The 19822-nt window shown below is 34.1% G+C and overlaps 1 protein-coding gene and 1 pseudogene across 2 annotated transcripts; both read left to right on the plus strand.

Annotated features, from left to right (window-relative positions):
* Positions 1–1619: 1619 nt before the first annotated feature.
* Positions 1620–3989, plus strand: LOC110671119 (FRIGIDA-like protein 3; annotated as a pseudogene).
* A 3866-nt stretch (positions 3990–7855) lies between these two features.
* LOC110671104 (U-box domain-containing protein 4) lies at positions 7856–18430 on the plus strand. 2 transcript variants are annotated; one of them, XM_021833482.2, is made up of 7 exons: positions 7856–8040; positions 8509–8586; positions 10537–10686; positions 12859–13139; positions 15635–15751; positions 15973–18045; positions 18151–18430. In XM_021833482.2, exons 4-7 carry the CDS (start codon positions 12864–12866, stop codon positions 18205–18207), a joined length of 2523 nt encoding a protein of 840 aa, XP_021689174.2. In that variant the 5' UTR covers positions 7856–8040; positions 8509–8586; positions 10537–10686; positions 12859–12863; the 3' UTR covers positions 18208–18430. The 2 variants fall into 2 exon arrangements, with proteins under 2 accessions (XP_021689174.2, XP_021689175.2); XM_021833483.2 differs by lacking the exon at positions 8509–8586 and having other exon boundaries at positions 7868–8040.
* The last annotated feature ends 1392 nt before the right edge of the window (positions 18431–19822 follow it).

A 19822-nucleotide genomic window follows, 5' to 3' on the forward strand; every position in this document is an offset into this window, starting at 1 on the left:
TTGCATGAAACACCCTTTACTCTTCAATAATAATTGCAAAAACAATTCTAAAATAGATCAGTAATGATGTAATTGGCAGTTTTACTCAAACAAGGTAAGATGCTGCCATCTATTTTAAGCAATATGAAGTTACCATTTTGCCACAATAATAGGTGAATTTATGCTTATTATAAAATTAATTTCATTTCTACTAGTGAGATGGATACTTTATTTAATAAATTTTTTATGTTAAAAATACTTTGAAAATGTGAATTATTAAGATTTTTACTCTTAATTTATTATATTATATTTTGTGAGAAAAACACTTGATTATTAGATTATTAGCTTAATAGTATACTTCATTTAACAATATATAAGGCTTTTTTTTTTAATTTTTCAAATTTTATGCAATTTTTTTTAAATTTCATCAAAATAGACCTACACTATCTATGAATAATACTAATATAAAAAAATATAATTTAATTTTAAAAAATAAATTAAATCTCTTAAAAATATTATCTAGAATCCTTTATATGTATTTTAAAATTATTTTAATACCTCAATATCTTTATGTAATTTAAGTGAAAAAAAAAAAAAGACAATATGGAGTGGGCTAAACTTTTATAGATGTATTTAGTATTGCTGTTAAAATTATTTTGTTAAAATTGTTTCAGTGAAGAAAGTATTTAAAAATAATTTAAAAATTAAATTTGATAAGGATTGATCATTATAATACTAAAATAATAAAATAAATTTATTTCAAATAGCTTTTTAGAATAATATCAAAAATGATTTTTTTTTCTAAAAAATAGTTTTGATCTTTAATTTTCATGCTAAATAAATAATATTAAGATTTTTTTTTAAAAGTAAGAGAATAAAATAATATAATGAAAGGTAAGATATTAAAATCCTAGATTAAAAAAGTGTTATTTTTGAAAGTTTTGAAACTTTTAAAAATCTTACATTCATTCAAAAATCTTTTGATTTAAAAAACTTTATTTCACCTCTAAAAAAATCTTAAACATATTATTAAGAGTTTAAAAGGATTATAGGAATAGAGTGTGGACCATAGTTATTAAATTAGGACCAAATCGATCGATTAAATTAGTGAATTAATTCTCAAATTGGTCCGAATTTATAATTAAATCAGGTAAAGAAGTGATTCAATATGACTCTGGTAAACTAGTGACCCGATTGATCTGACCGATTCAATTATTCAAATTAATTTTTTCTTAGTGTTAGTATAGAGAATAGAAAGAAAAAAAAAAGGGTAGACCTAAATTAACTTGGAAGAGAGTAGTACAACATGATCTAGAAGCATTATACATTTATGAGGATTTAACCCAAAATCGTTTAGAGTGGAGAAAGCGAATCCAACCTCAAATTTTTGGGATAAAGTTGAGTTGAGTTGAGTTAAGTTTGTAAACTTTGTAAACCCTAATGGTTTAAATCTACATAAGCCATGAGTAGCCCAGTGTTTGAATGCGTAGCAACCTAAAAGATAAGGGTAAAATTGGCCTAGCAAAAGAAGAAACTTGATTCAATTTTGTATCACACATTTATCGTAAGTTAAGGGTGATTAGAGCCTTAGCTCTAAACTCTAGGTGGTGATAGCGTATGCTCTTTATATTGTTTATTTTATGCAGAGGCAGAGTTGCTTGCTGCCTTATGATTGAGAAGCAATTTATATTCTGCTCATATTGCTCTTCTTACTTTTCTGTTGCTTATAGCTCTATGATATTTTGGTGAATTGTGTAGTAGTCTGTAGTACCTGGACTTCACACAGCCATGACTAATTCAGAGCAAGGAGTGGAAAACAAAGCATGATCCTGTTTAATAGAACAGCTTAGAATAGCTCTAAATGAGCTGGAAGCCCACAAAAATGCTTTTGAGAACAGGGTTCAGTGAGTGGAAATTGAACTACACTTTCGCAATCTTGATGCAACATTGAAGAGAAAATTAGAAGAGTTAGAAGCTAGGGAGAAGGAATACACAGAGAAAGAATCTGAAACTCTTGCACTGCTTCCAGCAAGAGAGGCAGCTGTTGTCACTAAAGAGCAAGACTTCTTAGACCGAGTGCAGGAAGTAAAGGATGTTGCTGTTGCTGTCATTGCAGAGGCACAAGCTATACAACAGCCAACTATATCTGAGTCCATTGATGGCAGTCACAACAAAGACAACAAGGTGAGCAGCTCTTTTGGTGACACAAATTCCCCGGAGAAGGACTCTCTGCCTAGAATAGGTGAAAATGCTGAAAACATGGCTGTTGATGTTAAGCCACGTCCAGAACTGACATAATTTTTTGAGTAGATGGATGCAAAAGGGCTACTGAGTTTTACCGTGGAGAACCTAAAAATTCTATATGCCATTAGGAACTTTCTGTTGCATTAGAAAATGCAAATGCACCAGCACGTTTGGTGCTGGATTCACTCGAGGCATTTTATCCTCCTCTTGAAACTACCCAACCAATGGTTAAAAGGAATGCTGCCCTTCACGGCATGCAGAAATCCTGTATTATGTTCATGGAAGCCTTGGCTGCCTTATTGGCCAGAATTGACCCAGGTGCTGATCACCTTCCAAACCTGAAAATAAAGCAGCAAGCCAAGGTAATTGCTGATGAGTGGAAGCCTAAGTTGGCTAGTGCAGGCGTTGTTGCTGCCAATGGAAATTCATTGGAAGCTTATGCATTCTTGCAGCTTCTCTCTACTTTTAGAATTGCTTCGGAGTTTGATGAAGAACTCTGCAAGCTTGTCCTTGTAGTTGCTCACCGCAGGCAAGCACCTGAGCTCTGCTGTTCTCTTGGGTTAACACACAAAAAGCCAGGTTGGTGTTCTTCTAATTAACTGAACTGAGACTGGAGTCTGGACCATTGTTTCCATACGTGTCTCTCATGCTTGATTCCTTTACGACTGGTGGATTACTCATGAAATGAATATGGACTCTTGCAGTCTTGTATAACTCTTGCATACTACATGGCCTTATGTAGAGCATACTGAGCTTACGTAGAGCTTACTTAGCCTCTATGTTTGTGCAGGTGTGATCGAGTCATTGATTAACTGTGGGAAACAAACTGAGGCTGTACGGTTTATTCATGCCTTCCAGCTTGCTGAAAGTTTTCCCCCTGTTCATCTACTAAAGACATACTTGAAGGATTTTAGGAGAAACTCCCAAGGAAAGGGTGGAAACACTGATGGTGCTACTGGACAGGTATATTTCTCTTCCAGTGCACCATAAATGGGTGACAACTGAAACATTTTAAAAAAGCAAATACTTACTAGCTTTCTTTTTCTATGCAGGGTAATGTAAATGCACAAGAGCTTCCAACACTGAAGGCTATTATCAGGTGTGTTGAAGAGTACAAGCTTGAAGCTGACTACCCACTCAACCCACTTCGGAAAAGGGTTGCTCAATTGGTGAAGTGAAAATCTGATAAGAAGAGGAATGGAGATTTTGGCAAACATCAGCAATCAAAATGGAGAATGTGGATTTTGTGGAGTTGCTCCCCCTGGCCCTACTGTTGGGCGACCAGCTCCACTAGTTTTTGCTGAGAGGATACCATACACAAGAATGCAGGAGAGGTATCCTCATGGTGGTCCAAATCCTTACAATTATCAAGTTCCTGCCCAGTCTGGTTATGGCCAGCCGGGTACAGATCAAAGAGCATGCTACTATCCTCAGGATGACAGGTTATTACCGGGTCTTATTATGCAGCTCGTTCCAATTACGGCAGTTACATGGATAATGGAAGGCAGTTACATGAATAATAGAAAATGCACCAGCCATACGTGTAAGTCTTGATTGCTAGTTTTTTAAGAAAGTTTGTTAGGGATGTTGTTCATTGTAGCAGAGTATCACATTTTCACCTTTGCAGCCTATGTGACCAATGCCAATGTAGTGCTAGTTTGAAATGAAATTTTTAACCATTTAAGAATTACATCTGTTGTATTCATTCAGTACTTACATTGAACAGATAGAAATTCTGCTGCAATTCCAGGGTCTTTTGTATTGAATTTGGATTTTGCATAACAGAAAAAATTACTGTTATCATATTGCACAAGAATTTTCAGGCTACAACTAATATGCCAAAAAAAAAATGTGGTCTATTGTTCAATTATACTCCTGTATTTATCAGGTAAGTTCAATTTAGCCATTTTATCCAATTTAGTCTAGAAGTTTCAATTTAAACTCAAAAGAAATTGAGTTTTTTAATTTTTGGGCGTAAATTAAAAAATCAAGAAATTTAATCTTAAAATTAAGAAATTAAAATTCTTAATTTTTAATTCAAATAAAAAAATAAAGAAATTTAACCCATAAATTTTAATTTTTAAGCTAAATTGAATTTAAATTAAAATATTTAACCTAAATTGAACAAAAAATTGACAATGGGTTAAATTAAACTTTTCTAATAAATACAAAGACTAAATTGAACATTTTGTCAAAAAAATATTGCCTTGTGCGCACGAGACTCAAGTCAGCTATGAATATTTTGTGAAACAGAACAACCAAATCAGCAGGTTTGGAAACCAGGAAAACAGGGAAATGCCCGGAGGTGAGAGACATATTTCAACATACTTGGGAGGACTTTGTGCAAACTGTTGGAATATGACTTGAGCTATGAAGTACATAGTCCTACATGGCTGTCTTAGTGATTAAAAAAATGAATGAATAAATGCAGAAAGTGAAAAATTTTATAGTTCATTATAAAAAAACAAAAAATGAATAATGAAAATATAAAAAGTAAATAAAATATGTAAAAATTCTATGACTCAGTATCACATTATTCATCGTACGCTTACAAAAATTCGGATATTTATTTGCTTAAAGGAAGTAGAAATTTTCTTCAAGGATTATAAGCACCCAACTACCATTTAATAATGTCTCCTCCAACAGAATGTTAAGCACCTATTGAAGCCTATAGGGACCTTGTATAAACCACAATTATGATAACAAAGTTTAGCATTAAGAATTATATTAACTTATCGAGCACCCTTCTTGAATCCATTATCATTTTCTTAATAATGGTAAAGGTGTCAAGTTATTAAGAAATTATTAGGTGTATCTAGTATACATATATTATCTCTTACAATTATATGGGACTCATTCTTTATATTATAGAAGGGTCTACTTTTCTGTAAAAAAGAAAATACTATTTTTTTAGTGCTCAACCGTATCTAATAATTAACCCAAGTTATTTGGGCAGTCACACCATTATACTAACAATGTGTTTTGATGGAGTGAGGAAAAATTTTATAAAGTAAAATAAGATAAAGTTATGGAATATAAGGTAGCAAAACCCTATCAACCATTAATTTGGTGAGTTTTCATTAGAATAGGGCTTTAGCAAGCCTATTTAAGGGAGATTCTCCCACAAGTCTCATATAAGCAAGCATCACAGGCACAGCAGACACATCAAGCAACGGGGTAATAATATATATACACAAGCATCTCAAGCATCAAGAACAACGGGACACCGATATATCAAGAACGGGCTACTTATTTCATTCAAATATCATAATCAATACGATGAAATAGGGATTCCTTATATTCACTTGTAGGCAGGGGGGAAACCTACAAGCAGTGAAGGAATAGGGACTCACCAACCGGTAACTGTCGTCAAGTGCTCGACAGTCACCGGTTGGTGAGTCCCTATTCCTTCACTGCTTGTAGGTTTCCCCCCTGCCTACAAGTGAATGTGAGGAATCCCTATTTCATCGTATTGATTATGATATTCCCGATAGTCACCGGTTGGTGAGTCCCTATTCCTTCACTACTTGTAGGTTTCCCCCCTGCCTACAAGTGAATGTGAGGAATCCCTATTTCATCGTATTGATTATGATATTTGAATGAAATAAGTAGCCCGTTCTTGATATATCGGTGTCCCGTTATTCTTGATGCTTGAGATGCTTGTGTATATATATTATTACCCCGTTGCTTGATGTGTCTGCTGTGCCTGTGGAGAAAGTGAGGTTTTTTGAGATTTTCTTTAAAAAAAAAAAATCTTTTTTCCAAGCAAGCATGAAATGTAATATTTTAAAAATTCATTCTTTGTCTTTAAAAACTTCCTTCCAGATAAGCTGTAAAACAAAAAAAATTGTATAACACAAGCTAGTGAAATCCAAACTTAAGTGAAAGAAGCAATGGCAATTCACTCATCCCACCCTTGAAATCAATTATTATTATAAAAATAGAACTTGTCTGGGTTTGATTATACTGGCCATGCATATTCTGAGAAGCTTCCAGGGAATCATTCGCTATTTTCCATGGTGGTCAGCGTAGAAGAATATCCTTATTTTTTGGACAAAGAGAATTTAGGAGTCATAGAGTCCAAAAGGACTGTTTCAACTATAACTATTTAATCAACTTTCACTTTTCGGAAAAAAAAAAAAAATCGTAGGCTTATTTTGATACCTAAAATTTTCTCATTCTGTGGGTTTGCCTCTCATCCTCTGAAGTGCATTGCAGCCGTTTGCTGAAATGCTGCAGAGAATGTTGGTAGTTGGTAGACCAAGAAGAATGCAGAAACACCGCCCTTTTTAACCGCAATCATTCAAAATTGCCATGATTCTCCGGTTGTGCCTTCTATCTTTCCTTTTCTCTTGGGGTTGGCAGAATAGTTTTCAAACCAAAAAAATAATTTAATCAACTAATTTCGATTTTTAGTTTAATTTTATAATTAATTTTGATTTTAATATTAAATTTTTAATTATTCTAATTTAATTTAATTTTATCAGAAATTAAATTATTGAATCTCAAAATAAATAAATAGTTATTAAGAGGTGTGTCCTGTCACTGAACCACCTGAGTGTGTATGTATATTTTTAAAAAAAAAAATCAAAGTACTCGAGAGAGTGTTGGTGTGTGCGTGGGTTACTCTTCATACATGAGTCACATACACTTGATCCCCACGTAGAGGGTTGATCCTTCAACGATCAAGAGATTGAATTCCTCTATGCACCCAAATCCTATTGGTAAAATTTCTAGAGCTGCCCTCTGAAAAATTTCACACTTTTGGGGGAACATTTAATCCTCAAATATCCTTTCAAATTTTATTGATTTACATATAAATTAAATAAAATTTTATATATTTATATTTTAAAGTTATAATAAATTACATATAAATAAGTTTTTCGTTGTAATTAAAGTTAGAAAATGAACTAATTTAATTAATTTGATAGCGTTATCATTAAATACAAAATCCGATATATGCCTGTCACGTCCTTTTTTTGATAGAAAACATTGAGCAATGATAGCTCATAATGAGATGAAATAATAATTTTTCCGTGATTTCTTGCCTTGGTTCCGCCGTAAACTACAATTCTGGTGAACCGGCCTCTTTGGCGGCTACCTAATTAAAATATTAATTAAATTAAGAAAATTATTCATTGTATTCGTCCATATACATTCTTTCTCCAATTTCATGAGTTTTACTTTTTTTTTAAAATTAAAAAATTAAATTTTTATTTTTTAAAAATTATTTTTTTAGTATTTTGATAATAAAATTTTAATTTATAACTTATTGCGCCACGAAATAAATAAAAAAAATACTAAATCAGTAATAAAATTGAGTATATTATGAAATTTTTAAATTTTATATTACAAGTTAATCAATTGACTGTTAAATTTAATTGTATATTATTTACTTAATAAATTTAGATATAAATTTTTATTTTTTTAATTTTATATTTAAAAATAATTTATAAACTCAAATTATTTATTTAAATTATAGTTATAAGATTTTATATTTAAAAAAGCAAGGTCAAATACACAAAGAGAGAAGAAAAAAAACTTAAAATGACGAGAATGTCCCCCATCCCAACCAAAACCAAATGCGCCCCCGCAAACGCTATTGTAGATTAATTACTCTTTAATTAAACAACACAAATGAAAGTGTAAACAAATAAATATCAGAAAAAGACAATGAGAAACGGGCAAAAAATAAAAAAATAACAACTTTTGCAGAGGAGGAGGAGAATCAGCTAAATTTGGGTGGTGATCTTTTGTAAAACACCAAAATAAATCTTTGATATTTGGGTTATTTCTGGTTATCTTCGCTCTACTCAGGTACTGTTCTTCTTCTTGTGATGATGATGACACGTTAATTGCTTTGCCGGCTACAGTATCGAACTATTTAGGGCTCAATTCAGCTTTGTTTGTTTTCTTGTCATTTCTCTTTTCTGGCTTTATGCTTTCCTGTTTTGAATTTTATAAATATTGAAAAACTTTCATTTTTGGTCTCTGTTTTGTATAATTGAACATTTGAAGGTCGTAGGTAGCTTCTTTTGTGTTTTGATGTGTAAGCTTTTTTGCCCCCCTTCTTATTCTCTCTTAATTTACTAGTTTATGAGTTAATAGTTAGCTGACCGTGATTTAATAAGCTTACGGCTTATTATTTGATAACTGGATGATGTTATGGGATCCTGTTTGGTCTCGTTTGCATTCTTCGTGCTGGAATTTTGAATCTCATTCATGATCTTATTTTTCCAATTTGGTCTTAGTCATAACTAGCTTTTTTTTTTTTTTTTTTTTCAGATGACTTTACATATCTGCAGTTGTGCTTCTTGGTGCAATTGAACTATCAGTTGCTACGTTGCAAATCAGTTATAGGAGGTGAAAGTGGGAAAATTAGTGTTAAATTCAGAGTGTGTGTTTGTCAAATTACATTTTAATTCATTTTGATTTGGGCTTATATAAGTGATCAAATTGGCTTACACATCTAAATGACTAGCTTTTTCATTGTTGCGCTAAACCACTTATGTTCACCCTTTCATTTTTGTTGACTCCTGATGTGGGACTTGATTCCCAACAATTAGCATGTAAATTGCTTAGAAATTTAGTTAGGCAATTTATGTTTAGTTTTGGTTATGATTTTTAAGTGTCAAAATTTGTGGAAGTTTAGAAGAAATGTATAAACATGTTATTTTAATTTAGCTATTAATGGAAAGTTGAGTGATATGATTTACATCTAAGTGGATATCAAGTTCTATAGACTTCAGTCTGGATTCAGAAGTATGCTGCTGGAAGCAGGAAACGCTATAATTCTCTTCAATTGTAGAGAAAAAGACTTTTAGCCTTTGTGCAGAAGTATTGATGATGCGGCAAAAAGTGTTGAGCATTTAAAGTAGAAAGTGACATAGGAGAGATTATATTCTTTTCCATGTAACTTTTGATTACAGAAAGCTTGTTAAATTTGATGTATGCTACTATAGAGTATGTGAATATTCTTCTGTTGATTGCATTTTGATTTTTCTTTGCAAAATGTTTGCTACCATCTTTCTATTGCTTGGACTTACCCAACTCTGTTTTTGTTACCTATGAAGAATATGATGGTTAGTGGCTTGATAAAAATCCTACCTGCTGTCCTTTTTCCTTTATTTTTTCCTCTTTTGAAGAGGAGGGTGAAAGAAAGAACCAATATGAGTAGTCGAAAGGATTTCTTTGGGAGCAAAATTCAACTTGATGATTGTTGGTATTGAAAAATGAGAACCAATAAGGCTTAGTTGTTGTTGTTGTTGTTGTTGTTGTTGTTGTTGTTGAGTATACGAAAACAGTGGTGAATTAAGTTGTTTCATGCAGATTTGTGAGGTCAATATGATAGGTGATTTTTATAATTGCACACTCAGTAAAGTCTGTCTAACATGGATGGTATTGAGTAGGACAAATATACGATTAAATATTGAAATTGAGGTGACAAATAAATATTAATTTATGAATAAACTTTTCCTTTTGTTGGTAATGCAAATAGTTAGTGCAGAGAAAAATATGTACCCAGACTTGTTAATTTCCTAGCAACTTGAGCCTGTAATCAGATGCAAGATTATTGGAAGTTCAGGAACTTGATAAGATAATTGGAAGACATATACATTGAAGAACCAACATGATGATCGATAATTCAGAAATTATGATTCTGCTATCCTCTTTGATCTAAGTTTTGTGTGTGTGTGTGTGTGTGTGTGAGAGAGAGAGAGAGAGAGGGAGAGAGAGAGAGAGAGAGAGAGAGAGAGAGAGAGAAGTATTTGTTGAAAAGAAGGTCTTAAGCAAAAATTACCAGAATTTAAGGGGAGGAAAAAGAAAAAAAAAACAACCCTGTATTGTTCTCATCAATATGAGATCCTAGGAATGAAGAAAGGGTATTGTGCAGTTTTGATCTCATCAATATTAGTCCTACCTTTTAGAGCTCAAACCTGTGACCTCCTGATTATGAACTCAAGACTCTTACCATTACACAAGACAATCATCATTATCTTATATTAAGGGGAGAATTTCATTCATGACATTCATCTTCCTGGTCATAAACATTAGTTATTAATCCCGGAATTAGATGGATCAGCATTGTCTACCTGTTCTCTTCTTTCCTAAGTCATACTTAAAGGACATTAGGAAAGACTGCCAGCAAATTATGTATTGAAGTTTGAAGGTTTCCTTACTGATTTTTTTTAGTGGCAAAAAATGTACTACTATTTTTTTGCTAAATATTTTAATATTAGCATTTAATCTTCTATCCAACATTAAATGTTAGAACTTTCTGATAAGTTAATCTAAAGGTTTGGTTCTGTACAGGGTATTTCTGGTGGAAAGCTTCAATTTCGAAGAATTTCATAAGTTGTATCGTGGTTTTCCAAGGGGTTTATCTTTGTTTTCACAGTATTGAGGATAATTAATGTGAGACATCATTTTGGTGTTTCAAATAACAAGTTTTTTCGTGACAAGGTATAGTACATGCTCTTATTTATCTTGTCATTTTTTTTTTCCCTTTAATGTGAATATGGTTTATAAACTTAGCAATTGTGTCTGTATGCGATGTTTGTTCTTAAAAAATCTTGACAGAAGTGGTGAACATCTTCACATTTTCCTTTGTATCCACCAAAATAAGTGGACAAATAAAATCAATAAGAATTAAGGAGTTAGATGAATTTTCAATCTCCAATACTAGCTCCATTGATTGTCTTTCCTCTATTTCCGTTAAAGTCTCCAAAACGTGATAATTTTTGATAACTTGTGTCAAGCTCTTCATCTTCAATCACAGTAAAAAGAAATTCGATTATAGTTTCTAATTCAGATTCTTAAAACTTACGCTCCTCCACTTCATGTTGCATTGTTGAATCCCAAAGCTCCCTTTGTTCTTCATTTTTTTTTTTTGAACCACTAAGAGCTTTCGTTCGACCTCTTATGGACATTGTTGTTTCCGCTGGAATAAAATCTGCTTATAATCTGAAGGAAAAAATTCTTCTTCTAGCAAATACTTCATCATATGCCACGTATGAACTGATCTTTTCCCTTCTCGCTTCCTTCTAGATTGTAGCCGTTCCCACCAAGCAAAAGCATCACCTTTCAACCCACAAGCCACCAATTTGACTCGTTTTTCAAGTGCTATGTCCACATGGTTGCAAAATTTGTCCACCTTCACAATCCAATCTAAGAATTCTTTTATGTTTAGATCCCTTAAAAAATTTAAAATATCACTTTTCTACTGATAATTTGTGCCTCTTCTCCTATCACCACCATACCATTGATGTCTATTGCATCGGATTGGTTTATATTCATCCTCTTTCTCTTCCTCCTCCTCCTCCTCCTCCTTTGAATCATCATTATAGATATATTGCCTATGTGTAGGAAAAGGTCTATTGATAGGGGCACCATGAGCTACATTTACCCTTGGTTTTCTGTTGTCATATCGATCCCTATTTGTTTTAGTTCTTGAAGAACCAAGACAATCTGCAATTTCTTCAAAGCATCTCTCGATATGCGTGAATCTGAGATCCATCTATTGCTTTAGACATCGCTTCCATCATTGCAAGGTTTTGTCCTTATGGTCAAGGACTAGTTCCTCGATCAGCATCTCGAGAACCACTATAATCGCCACCTCCATCAAGGTAAGCCATCTCAACTGGGGCAATTTCCTTGCTTTGATACTACCTGATGCAGCGTGAAGCTCAAAATAACACATACTCACAATACTCAAATTATTTTAGAGAAATTCTCAACAGAATTTCACTAATCAAAACTCAAGCTGAAAATACATAGAATATATGGGGCTATTTATAGAGTTTTGCTCCTAAACCAAATAGGAAAATAAATCTACTTTCTTGGAAGTTTAGATAAACCTAAATACTTTAGGAAGTTAAGATAACTAATCCAAACTAAAATATGAAAACTAAAAATAAATTTATGTTAAAATCTTAAATAGAATAGGAATCTAAAATGGAATAGAAAAATGCTAAAATAAAATCCTAATTAGAATAGGAAACATTAAAACTAAAAAATCCCACTCTGTGTCAGTTTTATATTGGCCGTCAATGTACCGCAACCCTCCTCGCTTTTCTGGGCTTGGGAGTTGGGACTTTTTATGGTTTTGCTAAGGTCACCATAGGCAAAGTTGTTGTTATGTTCTATAGTTATTTATTTTCAATCATATATGCTTACTAATTTTGCTTTAAATATAATGTTTTGAGTTTTTGCTTGGTAGTAAATAGTATAATGTTTTAATATTTGCTTGTGTTACTCTAAAATGAATTATAAAGACTCTGCAATTATAACAATTGAAGGGACCTTTTAGTAAAAGATAAGTTATGTATGGGGGGTTGTTTTTGCCCATGGTTGCTTTATATTATATATTCACTGAGCCGTGTTCACTCGCACATTCCAGTATTCAGAGTATCAATTTTCCAGTGTTTCTTGTAACGAAAATGGATTAGATACTTTGGGATAATGCATATAAAGTAACTGTACAGATGCTTGTTTCCATGCACGTATATAAGCATTAATCTGTGTCTTAAAATTATTCAGTGTTTTGGTCTGAAGAAGCTTCCTATAGATATTTGCTAGTTCGGTGCCATTTCTTTTCCTTTGATGGTGCAATTTGTGATATTTTTGCTGATGCAGGTGTGATGGAAATATCATTGTTGAAAGCACTTCTCAATAACATCTCATGTTTTTTGTGTTTATCATCCATTGACAACTTAAGCTTGGACCTGGTTCAGAAGTATTGGCAGAAGGCAGAAGAGATATTGAAGCTGTTGAAGCCAATACTTGATGCCATTGTTGACTCCGAAATAGCTTCTGATGAAGTGCTTAATAAGGCATTTCATGAATTGGGCCAATCTGTTGATGAATTGAGGGATCTCTTTGAAAACTGGCAACCATTGTCAAGTAAAGTTTATTTTGTAAGTTCCAAGCCATATTTTTGTGATTTTAGATAGCAAATTGATCTTGCCTATAGATTTTGAGGGAAGTACCTAAGCTGACCTTGCTTATGGAGCCAATACTTTTTTTTTTAGGGAGTTATTAATATACTTTTTTTTTAATGTTAGAATTAGCATGTTTTGATGTGGTTCTTTCATGCTTCATTTCTCTTTTGTACAAGGGGAGACTGCTGTTGGCACTGTGGCCTACTTTTTGCTCCCTGCTGACTTTCTCTTTAGAAATATAGTGAAAAAACTTCTGTGCAATTTATAATGTTCTGGTCTGTGTGTTTTTCCAAATTTTCTGCTTTCAAATGTGTCTACAAAGAACCTGAAAAGGTTTGGATTAGGGAGGTTTGTTGTAAACTATCTATGGAAGTGGTAGCTGTATTATGCCTGAGTTAAGTTATTAGTGCAGGGAAAATTATCTATGGTAACAGTAGTGGATTAAGTTGGAGGTTATGGTAATGGCGATGGCTTTTTTACATTGATGGAGAAGGCATGCAGAACTAATGATGTTAGCAGGCTATCTGGCTAACACTGGGAGATCTGGGGTTGGTGTGATGCTAAATGTGCTTACAGTGGAGGTATATGGAGTGAGGGGGGAAGGATAAAATTTGCTAGCCTGATTTACAGGTTGTTTTGTTCTCGTAAGGATAACTAAATGGTGTTAGGAATTATAGTGGAGATTCTCTTCTTGTCTAGGTGGATGTTTTATTGACCTAAATTGATTTATACAAGAGAAAAATATTTGAAACTGAAGGCCTAATCACAGAAGTCAACTCAACTACTCTCCTATTGCTTTGACTGGTGCGTATATGAACCACGGTATGCAATTTTAGCTAATGAAAGGGCCACAGCAAATTTACTAAGAAAAATATTGCACCAGATTGTGATCCATTAACTTGTTTGTCATGCAATTCATTTACTCTAATGATAATTTTTACGTATCAACAAAACTTTTTGAATCGAAGCTCAGTACTTGTAAATTCTGGTAGCTGCTTTTAAGAAGTAATAATTAGGATGGAGAAAGCTTATTTGCAAAGTGGAGCTAGTAATGCTATGGAATGTAGGCCTTTATTTATCATGATCGTCATATGTAGGAGTTGAAATAAATGCAAATTGTTGTTTTCTACTTGACATTTGCATCAAATTTATTTTAGATGTTTGAGATTCCCATAACAGTGGGTTTACATCGAGGATCGGTTTTGAGTCTGTATCTATTTATCTTACTTATGGATGAGCTAACCAATCATATTGAAGATGATGTCCTATGGTGCATGCTATTTGCATGTAATATTGTCTTATTAGTAGATGAAAGTAGTGAAAGAGTTTATCAAAAGTTGGAATTATGGAGAGGAGTTCTTGAGAGTAAGGATTTAAGGTTAAGTAGAAGTAAGACAGAATATATGCATTGTAATTTTAGGTCTTGTAGAGGAAATGAAGGGGAGGTTCGATTAGATGGAGTTTTGCTATCAAAATGCAACCAATTCAAGTATTTAAGTTCTATCATCCAGAAGAGAGAGTAATAGATGAGGATGTAACTCATAGGATTAGAACCGGATGAATGAAATAGATCAGTGTGCGATGGTTGTGCTATGTTACCGTAGGATTCCTAACAAAGTTAAAGGTAAATTCTATAGAACTGTGATCAAGCTAGCAATGTTGTATAAGAGTGAATGTTTGGCATCTAAGGTACAACATACTTACAAGATGAGTGTGGCGGAAATGCAATTCTTGAGATGGATGTTTGGTAGTACGATAATGGATAAGATTACGAATGATCACTGCTGCCAAAGAGTGCATGTAGCACACATTTGGGATAAAATGAAAGCGGGTCAATTAAAATGGTTTGGTCATGTCCAATGTAGAGTATAAAATACCCATGATGGAGGTCTGATACATTAGTCGTGAAAAAAGCAAAAATGAAAAGGAGACCTAAAATAACGTGGAGAGAGTAGTATGAAAAGTTCCATAAAGCCAAGTCCAAGTAGTTTAGGTTAAGACTTGGTTGTTATTGTCGTTGTTATTTGAGATTCTTGAGTTGTCGTGAACTTTCTTAACTCATTTGTAATCATCAAATGCACTTATGCAGACATTACTGCTTATTGGAAAACTCCTTGTTGACTTGCTCTGATTCGGTTATCCAAGCAAAAGTCTCCATTTATCTCACTGCTATGATCAATTTTATCTTATTTTATCTTTTGTTCAATTGTGATGTCCCTTTTTTCTTACTTATTTCAATAAAAATTATTACTTTAGGATTAATTGTCTAAGCAGCACTTCACCTGGCTTGGATTATTCCTTGAGAAAAGAAAATGTAATACTGTCTTCTTAGCTTGAATTCATAATGAGCAGAGTGACTCGCTGAAAAAGGGGAAAAAAGAAAGGAAGGAACAATAGAATAATGCTGAATGTATGTAACCTTACCTTTCTTAGGGATGTTTTTTTAATCATCTTTTTTTCTGTTGATCTAGGTTCTGCAAAATGAATCATTAATATTGAAGATTCGGACTTTGGGTCTGGATTTTTTTCAGCTGTTGAAGTCTTCCCATGAACATCTCCCTGATGAATTAAGTTCATCATCTCTTGAGGTAATCATCCCTGAAAATTTTGTTTAAAGTTTTTGCTGCTATTTTATAGAAAGAGCATAAAAGTCAACTTTGTCTGGCTGGTTGTTTAATCATCAAAGAATCATACATTTTGGATGTGAGGCAGAACTAATTTATATGTGTTTGTTCGGGTTCTTGAGTTAGGAACATAAATGAACTAAAACTCTTTTATGATATCTGATAATTGACACGATTGATTGCAGTACTGCTCACAAAAAATTAAGCAAATGGGATATGAACAAATATCATCTATTGTTAGGGAAGCTATAAGGGACCAGGTGGAGAGTGATGGATCCAGCTCAGAGATCCTGGTGAAAATTGCAGAGGGCTTAAGCTTGAGGTCCAATCAGGAGATTCTCATTGAAGCAGTGGCCCTTGAGAAGTTGAAGGAGAATGCTGAACAAGCTGAAAACACCAGGGAGGCTGAGTTATTTGATCAAATGATTTTTCTTGTCACTCGCATGCATGATCATCTTGTTCTGATAAAACAGTCTCAGACCAATAGCCCAGTCCCAATACCTGCTGATTTTTGCTGTCCTCTCTCTCTTGAGTTGATGACTGATCCGGTGATTGTGGCATCAGGGCAAACCTATGAGCGAGCATTCATTAAAAACTGGATTGAACTTGGGCTTACTGTGTGTCCTAAGACACGGCAGACTCTGGCTCACACCAATCTGATACCTAATTACACTGTAAAGGCACTCATTGCAAATTGGTGTGAGTCTAACAATGTGAAGCTGCCTGATCCTGTGAAGTCAGTCAGCTTCAATCAATCCTTACCACTTCTTGTACATGCTGAGTCTGGTGGCATGCCCAGGGATTCACATGTTTTTCCTCAATCCAGGGGCAACCAGCTGATGTCACCTGAGTCAACTCGATCTACTGGTTCTCCTGGCCGGAATCGGATCTCTTGTGGTGGGATTCATCGAGAGGAAACTTCTCCACTTCATCCTCGTTCTACCTCTGAGGGTTCCTTATCAGGTATAGTAGGAAATGAACAGGGTTTGGATGTGATGAGAATATCACTAACAAGTTCTGAGGAAAGGTCTGCTAGCTTGGAAGAAAGGAGCATAGATTCAGTGGTCCACCATGCTGTATCACCATCTAGGAAGGAAGTTTCAAATGCAGCCAGAGCTGATGAACCAATAACTCAGAGCCACAGTAGAAATTCCTCAGCCTCCAGTGCAATTGCTAATGCAAATTTTTCTCAAGGAGCACATGGAGATGCTAATGATTCTTCAGAGATGTCAAACCATATTACTTCCTATAGCAGTGATAATTCAGGGGAGGTAAAAGCAGAGCCACAGGCTTCTACTACCTTGAACACCCCTCACAGAGAACCTGAGTTCCCACCCCGTTTGGTTGAGACACGGTCTCGAAGCCAAACAATCTGGCGGCGGCCTGCAGATAGGCTTGTTCCAAGGATAGTTTCTTCTCCTGCTATTGAAACAAGAGCTGATCTTTCTGGTGTTGAAACCAAAGTTCGGAAGCTGGTTGAGGACTTGAAGAGTGATTCAGTTGATACTCAAAAAGAGGCAACATCTGAGATCAGGCTACTTGCCAAACACAACATGGACAATAGGATTGTTATAGCAAGTTGTGGGGCCATTAACTTGTTGGTTAACTTGCTTCGATCAACTGACACAAGCATTCAGGAAAATGCTGTCACAGCACTCCTTAACTTGTCAATTAATGATAACAACAAGACAGCAATTGCGAATGCGGATGCTATTGAACCTCTGATTCATGTCCTAGAAACAGGAAGTCCGGAGGCCAAGGAGAATTCAGCTGCCACTCTCTTTAGCCTCTCTGTGATTGAAGATAACAAGGTCAGAATAGGACGGTCTGGGGCTATTGGACCTCTGGTTGATTTATTGGGGAATGGAACTCCCAGGGGAAAGAAGGATGCAGCCACAGCTTTGTTTAATTTGTCAATATTTCATGAAAACAAAGCCCGGATTGTGCAAGCTGGTGCTGTTAAGCACCTTGTAGAGTTGATGGACCCAGCGGCCGGGATGGTTGACAAGGCAGTTGCTGTCTTGGCTAATCTTGCAACTATTCCTGAGGGAAGGACTGCAATTGGTCAGGAGGGTGGGATCCCTGTTCTGGTTGAGGTTGTTGAGTTGGGTTCTGCAAGAGGTAAGGAAAATGCAGCTGCTGCTCTTTTGCAGCTTTGCACGAACAGTAGTAGGTTTTGCAACATGGTGCTTCAAGAAGGTGCTGTACCGCCGTTAGTGGCTTTGTCACAGTCTGGCACTCCAAGGGCTAAAGAAAAGGTATACCGTCAGATTATGGTTTTCCATGTTCAGGTTTTCTTTCTTTTTTTCTTTTTCCTCCTCCCCTTGAAGAGATAGTAATAATGTGTTTTTGTTTGTTTGCAGGCTCAGGCATTACTTCAGTACTTCAGAAACCAACGACATGGTAATGCTAGGGGCTGATTTATTTCAGACCAACCAATCAGCGCCATCTGAGGTTTTGATTCAAGTTCTATACATAGTGTGTACATTTGATGTTGCAAATAATGCATATTGAGGTTTTGCTGCTTGGATTTTACTTGTAGAGGAAAAATTACTTACAGAGAACATGATTGATTCCTCTGTGTAAAACCTTTTTACAAGTGAATGTGGGAGGAAAATACATCTGTTTAGTTTTATTGTTTCAGAGAGCTTGGCAAAGGTGAGTATTTGACTGTTGCTGTGCCTTATTTATGTCTCGTCATCATGCTTTGTTCTATCAATTTTTTGTTTTGAGAGATATTCGGACTATCTATTTTTAATGCTGCCTGCAAATGTAGGCAGTTGGTGTAAAAATTTCAGTCCAATTTTCAGAACTCGATAGTGATGGCTTTTCATTCAGTTACTCCCTCTTTACCATTTCAATAGTTTTTTAAGGTCTTCGCACAAAGTTTAAGGAAATAATTGGTGAAGAAAAATTATAAACTCAATTTATGGATTCAAATATATGGATTTTAACATATATTCATATAATTTTAAGATTTCTATCATATTTGTTTCACTGGTCTATAATGTAATCACATATTTATAACGAACTATATAGATTAATTTACAATTTGAATGTATTTTTTATTTGTAAAAATAAATTGCTCCACAATTTATTTAAAATAAAAGCTTCCAAAGATTAAAAACGGAGTCAAACTTGTATATACACTAATGTATACTCATTTATCATTTTATTATTCGCTAGAAAAGACTTGTAAGATTCTTTTATATACTACTCAAAGTGTGTGGCCAAAAGATGTATCTCGTCAAGCATGTAACTATTAAGAAGAGTTGTATCTCTTCACATCTTTTAATCAATGTATATGATTTTTGGATTTTGTTATCTTTTGTCAAAGTACATGATTCACATGAGTAACTTGGACCATATTTTCAATATCTCCTACTCACACATTATGGCTTAACTCTCATTTCAAATTTTACAAATTTAATACTTTACAAATAGACCGTGTGATTAGTGAATACTTCAAGAGTTCGTTTTCTATACACCTGTTAGGATAATATAGCATCTCGACTGATAAAGCTTAGAGTAGCTATAGTATATAACATCCTAGATCATTTATCATATTCAAATCTCTTTCAATCTTATTCATATATCTTGAGTTCATAATTATGTCTTTATCGCAAATATAAACATAATTGGCCAGCTTATGAACACATATTATATGATAATTTCAATAGTTTTCCTCTTTTCATGATACTCTTCACCTTAATTTAACTCAATTTTCTAAGAATATCCTATTAGATCATATCATTCATGATTCTTTGGCAACATTTTAAGATAGAAATCATTAAACTAAGCCTCCAATAATTGATTGGAGTTGTGAGGATACCAGGTAATCTTTAGGGTATCAAATAATACCAAGTGGAAATCACTCTTGTATTCCCCTTGATGGACACAAATCGCACATGTGGTATGATCACATGCTATACTATTTGCTCCTTTCCCACAAAGCGTATGTTTTTATCAAATACCATATACATGATAGTTTAGACACCCCAATGTCTAACTTTGAGGTTACTTATACTTTTTCAC

Source organism: Hevea brasiliensis, chromosome 7 (assembly GCF_030052815.1).
Source record: "Hevea brasiliensis isolate MT/VB/25A 57/8 chromosome 7, ASM3005281v1, whole genome shotgun sequence".
Taxonomy (NCBI): Eukaryota; Viridiplantae; Streptophyta; class Magnoliopsida; order Malpighiales; family Euphorbiaceae; genus Hevea; species Hevea brasiliensis.